At 34.4% G+C, this 10512-nt stretch overlaps 1 protein-coding gene across 1 annotated transcript; it reads right to left on the bottom strand.

Annotated features, from left to right (window-relative positions):
* Window positions 1–624: 624 nt before the first annotated feature.
* Window positions 625–5173, bottom strand: LOC104905649 (U-box domain-containing protein 15). The gene is made up of 4 exons (XM_010694243.4): window positions 4778–5173; window positions 4561–4677; window positions 3154–3594; window positions 625–1704 (listed from the first exon to the last, which is right to left on the bottom strand). Exons 1-4 carry the CDS (start codon window positions 5171–5173, stop codon window positions 625–627), a joined length of 2034 nt encoding a protein of 677 aa, XP_010692545.3.
* Between the last annotated feature and the right edge of the window lie 5339 nt (window positions 5174–10512).

Genomic DNA, 10512 nt, shown 5'->3' with positions numbered 1-10512 from the left:
AGTCCAGTCCGACAAGTTTGGATTGGACTAGATTGGACTTTCGACTTTTCGCAATCTGCTTACACCCCTAATGATAACCTAACAACAATTTGGAAAACTATTGTTGTCTCATCATGAGAGGTCAAAATTGCCTCCTATAGGGACATTATTGACATATTGCGCAAAAACACAAATGACTGACCCATGAAGTTGGTACTGAAGTTCATTAAAATTGGTACCTTAGTACCAACTTATATCAAAAGTTCATATTGGTACCAATACAAAAGTATAAGTGACCTTGGATACCAACTTATACCAAAATTCATTAATATTGGTACCAATACAATGTAGTCTCTAGGCCAAGTATCATTGGTGAACTTGAGAAACATTATAGAGTAGAACTATGTGATTAATTTATCTTTTTTTGCTAAAATAAGGGAATAAACGAATTGTTATGTACAATTTAAAAGTATTGCATTACAACATTTTTTCCTTCTCATCCATTTCCTAAGCTGTCATATTTTTTCTTGTAAATTTAATTTACACTCTCATATCATCAGCAAATTTCATGTAACTTGCTAAAAAGAGGTAATTAAGTACAAAAGAGCTACTGTACAATTCAAACATACTTGTTACATTTTTCAACTAAGGAATTTGTTCATATTGGCGCATAAGTTGCAAAATTGAACAAGCTTTCCTTTGCCCTCTATTAGTCCCACTTTGAGAAATATCAACTAAACACTCATAAACTCCAAATTGAAGCGCAGCAAGCAAGAATGATGATCCACCATTTAACCCTAACTCAAGCAATATTGCTGCTGCCCCTTCTTTATTTTTAGGTGTACCATCACCTCCCATAAAATCAACCAAAGCTTGAATGAATGAGAGTTGCCCGATTTCTTGCCTACCTTGAGGATGTGAAACAAGGAGTAACAAAATCGAGAGCGCCTCATCGATCATCCCTAACTCGTTATCTTCGAGCAAATTCATCAACGGTTTAATGATCCCTGCTTCGACTGCTCGAGCTTTATTCATGGTGTTAAGACTTAGATTAAACAACGCGGTTGCTGCATCTCTTTTACCTCTAACTGTACCATTAGCTAACAAGTTTACTAATGGAGGTATTCCATCAGATAATCCAATGGTAACTTTATTCTCGTCTAGCATGGAAAGACTAAATAGGGTTGCTGCTGCATTTTCCTTGGTTCCCATGTTACCATTTTGAAGGACTTCTATAATAGTAGGGATAGCTCCATGTTCAGTTATGAGCTTCTTGTTGGTGCAATCAATAGAGAGGTTAAGTAGTGTTGTAACTGCATGTTCTTTGATTTTTGAGTCCTGGTATGATAGGAGTTTGATTAATGGAGGGATCCCTGAACTCTCGGCGATTACGATTCGATTTTCTGGGGATTCCTTGGAGAGTAATCGGAGCTTATGGACGGATTCTCGCTGAACATCGAGGTGAGTTAAGGAGAGGTCTTGGATGAGTGAATTGATGGTTGATATGTGTTCGGGTGAGGATGGATCATCCGCTGGGTTATGTGGGGAGGATGATGGATCTTTTTTTTGCGGTAGTTGTATCTTGTTCTTCTCACACCATTGTAAGATAAGGTTCTTTAGTGCGTAGTTTGGAGCCAATGATAAGTGTTCTAATACTTGTCCTGATTTTGGACATGTTCTGTGATTTGAGTCTAGCCATTTCTGAATACTTTCCCTTTCATACGTCTACGTTGATTGATCACGATGATGTGCACAATGTGGTACATGATGAAAGAGATTAAATTAGTCCAACACTTTTACATAAAAAAGTTAATAATGCTAAATTCCAATTATCTTTGTACATATAGTCATAAATGATAGTGGTATAGACATGGTGGGATGTGAGATCCTAGGTACTAGATCTAGGCCGTCTAAACGGATGCGCAGAATAATAGGGTCGTCTATAATTGAGGGTGTGCAATAAGAGCTATAACACGAGCCTATCATTTAAGAGGGCCACAACGTGTCCAATTTATCGTTGTATTTAGGGGTGTAAGTTATTTGGTTAAAAACCGAAAACCAAACCAAACCAAACCGAATTAGTAATTTGGTTTGGTTTTTTTTTAAATTCGGTTTGGTTTGGATTCAAAAAAATTATTTTTTCGGTTTTTTGGTTTGGATTGGTTTTGGTTTTGGAAAACCGAAAAAACCGAATTATTGTCACTTAACATATGAATTTTGTCTATTATTTTTTTGTGTTTCTTTTTTTAATATTAATTACGAAAATACAAAAATATTGTCACTTAAAATACAAATTATCAAAAAGTTTGGTTTAAATTTGGTTTGGTTTTTATCTTGGTTTGATTTAATTTCATTTCGATTTGGTTTGGATTTTGGAATATGAAAAAAATTGGTTTGTTTTGGTTTGGATTTTAAAAGATAAAAAAAATCCGGTTTAGTTTGGTTTGGTTTGGTTTTTGGTTTCATATTTTGGTTTGGTTTGGTTTGGATTGAGTCGAATTTCGGTTTGGATTTGGTTTGGAAATTTCAAAACCGAATTTATTTCGGTTTGGTTTGGTTTTGACCTAAAACCAAACCAAAAACCGAACTTACACCCCTAGTTGTATTAGTGACATTATCTTTATATTCATACTTTTAGTATTATACGGTAAATTTATAGAAAATGAAATTCTTTTCTATCATATAATATAATTATGCATAATAATTTTAATTTTAAGAAATGAGTTTAATGATTAGCATAAGTTCTCCAATATTGTTAAGATGGCCCTCCTAGGTGACAAAAGTATGCTTCAATAAGATCAAATAAGTTATAGTGTAAGATTCACTAGCTTCATATAAGTTCATATTAGATAATAAATACAGAAAACTAAGGTGAAAAGAATCCACCCTAAGCTCTAAGTGGTCTAATGCTATCTAGAAGCATGATATAATTTTCTTAGCTTTTAGTATCTATTGGCTACTAGCTGTCCAAAATTGTCCAACTAGACACAAATTTGTACGATATATTCATGGTCTTTTTTTCTTTTGGGTATGTAAGAAAGATTGTATTGCAAAAAGAGCCACTGGAAAAAAATGATAAGTTCATATTACATAATCACATATAGTGGCTCATGTTATTCAAGTGAAATGTCTTTGATCATATAATTTGAGCAAATTAGAGGTTATATCAGTTACCTGTCCTGTTGCAACAATAACAGGATCAGTCATGATTTCCAAAGTGATTGGACAAAGGAATTCTTGAGGAATTTCTGAAGTAGGGCTCTTGATGGTTGGTTGTTGTTCTGATGTCTTATTAGTAATAGTATGATCTTCAAGCATCAAATCTGTTTCTTCAACTCCAGCAATTTGTTTGAATTTGTTAAGCACATCGAAGATAATTTGCATTTGTTCTTCAGCCCTTTTGTCCTTTAAAAGCTTTTTCACAGCTTTCGTTTCTGCCCTTAGTTCCTCGGGAGTCCCTAAATCTAGCTTCTTTGCTAGCCTCTCAATGATGGCAATGTCAGCATTTCGGTCATCTTCTTTGTTAAATACAACCATCATATCCATGGCAAGCTCCATGTCTTGTGTGTCCGTTCTTTTCTTAGCTCTTTTAAGTTGTTGACCCATAAGCTCTGTCTGTTCACAAATAAATGCAATTATTCTTATACTTATCAAATTTTGACCATTATTTTTTCCAGTTTACTTCATATGTTTCTCAATAGATGCATTTTATTCACTAAATAAACCGGTTCATTCACAACTTTTACCACTACATTTCTAATTATATATTTATACAGATAATTAAACTATGATTGTTATTGTTAAATTATACATTGATATTAACATAATAACAATTGAAACTCTTACATTTTTTCCTTACATTAGTAATTAAAAAGTAAATTTTATGTATCGATTAAAAAACAAATGAAGTATATTGTTAAGTCTGAATATATATATATATATATATATATATATATATATATATATATATATATATATATATATATATATATAGATCACCTTTTTCATTTCTAAAACTGAAGAGTGTAGAATACAAGGATTTGGAGGAGAATGAAGGTAAGGAAAGGAGGAATCGACTCTTCTTTTGTTTAGACAAAACATGGGTAATTTGAATAGGAAGGAAATTGGAAGGGTTCTCGTGCTCCATTCTTCGATACCAAAATGGTGTAAAAATTTGGACAACAATGTAAGTTTGCTTCTCCATACTTTTTCTTTTCTCGCGTGCCTTTATCTCCATGATTGATATCCAAACAAAGTGGAAAACTCGACGAAACACAATGAGGACGTTTTCTTGGAATCTTTGACAATATTTTCCAAGTCGATTTCACATTTTCAATACCCAACTTTATGTTTATTTTCAATTTTTTTTTATTTCCATACATGTAGAGCTTGCTTCAAATCCGAAACTAAGACCAAAGCCTAATGACACGGGTTTGCAACACAACCAATATCAACATAAATACGAGTGTAGTACACCTTACACGATCATGCCAATGATGTAAAACCTACCTTGGCAATTTTATAACTTATAACGGTAAATTTGAAATGTCAAATTATTGCTTGTGAGTTTAAAATTTTTACCTGTTCTTTGACCTCATCGGATATATTGAGATCCTCGTAAGGAATGTCATCCACAGTTTGGCTTAATTTTGCATTCACTGAATGAAACATGCCTGTAACCGCCTCACGCTCAAGTGCCTAGATAGATACACATTTCAAATAATTCTTAATGAGAAAGAATGCATAATCAAACATAAGTATTGTGTTCGTATGAAAAATTACTTGAAATATTGCTAACCAGATAAATCTTGCTACTCTCGGCACAAGTTTTTAGCAATTTTTTTGCACACAGAAGAGCCTTTCTCAAATTACATAAGGAAGCATGAGCTGAATTTGGAAGAGAATCAATATCGATCTCCTTCATTTCCTCCAATAGAAGATGCATTAGCTTTATTCGTCGAACAAGATTTTGGCTTTCCTTCCGTTGAGTAACTCTATAATCACCAACTAATCCAATGCATTCTATCAAATTTTCTAGATCATGAATTATATCGTTACCTGTTATCATCATAAAATTGTCCTCCTCCACCATAATAATTCCATGTGGACTCCCATTTTTAGTTTCTCCCATCCCAAAGGGGATTGGACAATGTAAGCTTAAGTTTGGAGATTTAGAAGTTTTGGTTGTAAACATTTTGTTTCTTATATAAATTGAATGGATATGAAACAAAAATTTTTGAGATCTTGTAAAGTTTTATATCAATGAATTTATTCCACGGATAAAGATAAGTTAAAAGAAATTAAGAATACTTTTGTTTTGTGCTTTTTGGGGAGTAAATGTTATCTTTCACAACCATGATAGATAAATTCCAAACAAAATGGGATGAGACGATGATGAAGTTGTGTTCTTGTTGGTGTTTGAGGAAGGAAAATAATTGGTTGTAATTTCGGTTATTTAGCTTCATTTAGAGGCTACTTTTTTTTCACGTGCAATTTTTTTTCTTGACATAGGAAATTTTAGAGAGACAATGATTTTGTAATAATATTTCTAAATAGTTAACACCTAATTAATTTAATTAAAACAATTTTCTCTTTCTTAAGACCCCACTTCAATTATATTGCCCTCTATCAATGTTTAGGATATTTTTGTCAAATTAACCTATATAATGTTTTTGCTATCTAAAAGTCAAATGTACAAGACGTCTTTATATCCTCAATCCTTACATCTCAAGCACTAGCTAAAAAAGGAAATTACTAACTTTTACAATACAATGAAAAATTAACGTATATCTCTTGATAGGAAACTTGAATAACAAAATAACAATTGTCTATTTTCAAACAAATTTAATCTCCAAAACTGCTAATATAGGAAACATCACACAAAATTCTCCAAATGTAGACTATACTAACAATTTCTAAAGAAATGTATATTGTATTTATTTGTCTTATATATATTCTCCTCTTTCACTCTTTATTGAGTTGGATGGCCTAAGTGCATTACTTTTTCCTTCCCCTCTTACTAACATATTTTTTGAGTAATTTCTAAAACAATGATTGGGAAGTAGAGAGCAATTAGAAGAGCAGGCATTCACCGAATGGAGAAGCCACATAACGGTAAAGGAGCAGACACTCCTATTGTTGAATATCTATATAGAGAATTTTGAGCAACCGCTCTCCAAACTAAGGAGTATGGGGCCGCTTCCATCACAACGTGGCGGGCCTCCCTTTTCTTTAGTTGCAACTTTTACTTTATTATCTTATTTCCACTTTTACCCTTATGAAATGGAGGTATATATACCTTTTTCCCAACCGTCATGTCAACAATTTACCTTAAAATTCAAAAACTAGACCTAAACGTAGTTTGAGAAATAAAAGCTCACTTTTCAAAATTTGGTGAGTGATTATTGTTGGAGAATTCTTAAACTTGATGATTATTAATGAAGTTTTTAGTAATTTTTTTCTCTCTCAATATTCCCTCTTTATATTCTCTTGCTAGTAGTTTGCGCAATAACTTAAACATAGTATTTGTTTTGTCCTGTCAATTTATTTACTCTTTAGTTTAGTTTTACTTTACTTTTGATTAGGTTCATGGTTAGAAGAGAAATTACTAATTGATAATGTAGAATAATTAACTCCTCATCTTTCCTTTCTTGTGTTCATGAAATTAGATCTTTGAATATTGATTCTACCATTTTTCCCTAACTTCTTTATTGTTTGTTCCCTATTATTAGTTAATCATTTTCCTTCCATGGACGTGAGCTTTGTTAGTGTGTTAAGAGTTGATTATGCGACTATCGCTTAACGTTTTTAATAGGTCCCAACTATTGATTAACATGTGAAGGTTCTAACTCTGGAGGGTATTAACCTAGATGAATTAAGACTTACTAAGTAGGTAAACTAATTAATATTATTTTATTTTACTTTTTATTTCTTAAATAATTAATAAAAATTATTTTTTTTAATGGGAAAAAACTTTAATTTTTGTTTCTTGAACTCACCATCAAATAGTATCCTCTACTTCAGTGAAGCAAGATGAATTATTAACAGTTATTCCTCTCAACTTCACTTGAAGTTTTCTCACTTTAACTCGCGTCTCTCTTACAGAACTTCACTCAAAGTCCCCTTACCCCAAAACCTAAATTACAATGATCAATAATAGCTTAGTGGAATAGAGTAAGAAGGTGAAAAACAAATGTTTTTATGAGAGAATGAAGGCACTGACACTTTACTTAGTTAAACTCACAAAATCACTTGGTCAGACACAAATCGGATATTAAGTGGACATTAGTATTTATAGCAATAATAACTTAGAACGTGGGATAAAATCATGTTTTAGTGGTAAAAACATTTTTCCTATGATCTTCCTTAACTGGAGGAACACATTCCTCTTGAAACCCATGATCTACATGATCTCTTGTTAAATGTGGGTTATGGATCTTTTACTGCTTCCTTAAATTTAGCAACCACTTAGGCAGTAATTCAAAAATCTAATTTAATTAAAAAGAATTTTAATTAATAAAATCCAAATAAAATCCTTTTACCAAAAATATTATCTTGAAAATATTTTCCATAAAAACCGAAAAGGATATTTATTATCTTTTTATAAAAATAAATTTTTTCCTTAAAAAGATTTTCCTTAAAATCATATGTTTACTTAAATAAAACGGATTTCTAGAATCTAGGCGTAAATCAATCAAGCAACATTATTAATTGTTGTACTGCTTCACCCTATGTCTAAGTTCCTTTTAATAGTTAGTTCCTTTAAATTAAAATACACACACACTATAGTGGAAAAGAATGATGAGAGAGAAACTCTCCCTTCTCTCTAGGTTTTCAAACTGAAATTACTGTTCCATTGAACCTCAGCATTTGCTGGACGATGGCGAAGGGTTCTAAGAAGGGTAACAATAGTAAGAAACATCATCATTCTGGTAAGAATAAGGAGATTCATCTTCAGAAGGGTAAAGTTGTAGGAATCCCTCAATCTGGGGATGCAAGGAAGAAGAGAAGTGTTAACGAAATTCCAGATGACAAAGCTTTAAGTTGGACATCAGAGGAAGATGAACTTGAATCTCATGCTTCGATTGAAATGGCGGCATCGGAACAGGATCGAGCTAGTTTTGAAGCTGGAAGAAGCCTAGTAGCAGACTGGATAGCGACAGTAAGTACACCACTGAAAACAGCAGGTGGTGGAGCTGTGCAGCCATCCCCACATCCTATGCAGCCGTTGGCCAGCAATCCAGGTACTTCTAAGACTTGGAGCTCTTTGGTTAGTAATAAGGATGATGGTATAGACTTAAATCATGGAGGAAATGATGAAGTTTATCCTAATGATGATGATTTAGTAAGGATAACAGAGGAGGATATACAATCGGAGGTTGAATACTGGAAACCTGCACTTATCTGTTATATCATGGGGATTAAACCACCTTATAGAATAATTGATGGCTTTATTAGAAGAGTATGGGGGAAATTTGGGGTGGATAAGGTTGCAATGGGAGAGAATGGTGTATTTGTGGTGCGATTTCATAATATGGAGAACAAAAATAGAGCTCTTGAGAATGGCCCTATACTGTTTGATAGAAAGCCAGTGATTATGAAGCATTGGGCACCTGATTTAGACCTTAAAAAGGAGGATGTGAAGGTGGTTCCGACTTGGATTCGTCTGGTCAACCTACCATTAAAATACTGGGGCCAACATACCTTGCACAAACTGGTGGGAAAGGTGGGGAAACCCATCAAAACTGATAGGGCAACAGCTAATAAGGATATATTGGAGTATGCTAGAATCCTTGTGGAGGTTAGAGTGGATCAAAATTTTCCTAAGGAGATTTCTTATGTGAATGAGAAAGGGATTGTAGTAACTCAACCTGTGCACTATGAATGCAAGCCTATCACCTGTCTGGAGTGTAGGGGAATAGGACATACACAGGAGGAGTGTAGACAAAAGAAGATAGAAGTGGAGAAAAGGGCTATTAAGCCTAAGAAAGTATGGGTTCCAAAGAGAGTAGTGGTAGAGACAGCTGTAGACATAGGTGGAGTCGAGAAGAAAACTATACCTCAGGTGGCAATTAGTAATGGGTTCTCATGCCTAGCTACAATAGCAGAGGGGCCTAGTGAAGGGCAAGTTGAAGAAGAGGAGGTTCAAGATCAGGTGACTGCAGGGCAGGTGAACAAGTTTACAGAAGGGAGTGATGTAATGCAGGAAGGAGGTCAGTCTATCCCCCCTAATGGATAGACTGGGTTTCTGGAATACCAGAGGACTCAACAACCCATTAAAACATATTGATGTTAAGTGGTTTCTAAAATTGAATAAAATAGGGTTGTGTGGGCTTCTGGAAACTAGGGTGAAGAGTGGTAACTTTCCTAAAGTTTATTCAAGGGTGTGTGAAGGATGGAGTGTGGTTACAAATCATCAGCAACATAGAGGAGGTAGAATATGGGTCATATGGGTACCAAATGTGTTTCATTTGGATGTTATTGAATGTCATGCACAGTACATTCATTGTAGAGTGGAGCATAGATCTTCTAAAAAGAGCTTCTACATTACCTTTGTGTATGGTATGAATGATGCTCATGATAGAGAGGAGCTATGGAGTAGACTCTCTATTATCAGTAGCAAGGTAAAAGAGGCTTGGGTGCTAGTTGGTGATTTTAATAATGTCTTGCATCTCAATGAAAGGCTGGGATCTGCAGTTACACTAGCTGAGGTGAATAGTTTTAGAGACTGTATGAGAGTTTGCCATCTTAATGAGCATGCAACTGAGGGTCCTTTTTTCACATGGAGTAATAAGCAGGAAGGTGAAGATAGAGTTTGGTCTAGAATTGACAGAATCATCTCCAATGATGAGTGGGATTTGAAGTGGCCAAAAGCTGTTGCAAAATTCTTACCTGAAAGTGTTTCAGATCATTGCCCTTGTGTGCTCTCTCTTGAACAAGCTGAGGTTATCAGATCTAAGGCTTTTAGATTCTTCAATATGTGGGCTGCTGATGAGGAAAATCTGCCTAGGGTGCAGGGGGTGTGGAATGAGATTATCTCAGGAGTTCCTATGTATAAGGTGGTAGTGAAGTTGAAGAAATTAAAAAGAGTGTTGAAGGACTTGAATAGAAGAAAATATGACAGTATTGAAAGTGCAGCAGATGAAGCAAAGCTACAAATGCTCACTATTCAGGAAAGAGTTCAGCAGGAGCCTATGAATGAGAGCTTACATAAAGAGGAGAAAGATGCAAGAGAGAGTTACAATGCTCTACACAAAGCAAGGTGTAGCTTCTTGCAACAGAAGGCAAAACAAGAGTGGTTGCATAAAGGGGACATGAATACTCATTACTTTCATGCTTGCTTAAAGAAGAGGAGGATGCAGAATCAAATCAGCAGAATACAAGACAAACAAGGGGTATGGAGGGAAGACAAGAGGGGAATTGAAGAAGCTGTCATGGATTATTATCAAGAGTTACTAGGCACACCAGTTCCAATTCAGGCTCATGTCAGCAAAACTATTATTCAAGAGGGGAATGTGGTCACAAGAGAGCAGC

This window comes from Beta vulgaris, chromosome 1, assembly GCF_026745355.1.
Source record: "Beta vulgaris subsp. vulgaris cultivar EL10 chromosome 1, EL10.2, whole genome shotgun sequence".
In the NCBI taxonomy this organism is placed as follows: Eukaryota; Viridiplantae; Streptophyta; class Magnoliopsida; order Caryophyllales; family Amaranthaceae; genus Beta; species Beta vulgaris.
Note: the sequence above shows the minus strand (reverse complement) of the source record. Positions and strands in the feature narration are given on the sequence as shown.

Excerpts from the sequence above, each read along its gene's own strand:
- LOC104905649 (XM_010694243.4), bottom strand. The coding sequence starts at position 5,173 with ATGTTTACAACCAAAACTTCTAAATCTCCAAACTTAAGCTTACATTGT. Across the intron at positions 4,678-4,777 it reads AGAGTAGCAAGATTTATCTG|GCACTTGAGCGTGAGGCGGT; the intron begins GTTAGCAATATT and ends GTATCTATCTAG. Across the intron at positions 1,705-3,153 it reads TTATTGTTGCAACAGGACAG|ACGTATGAAAGGGAAAGTAT; the intron begins GTAACTGATATA and ends CAATCAACGTAG.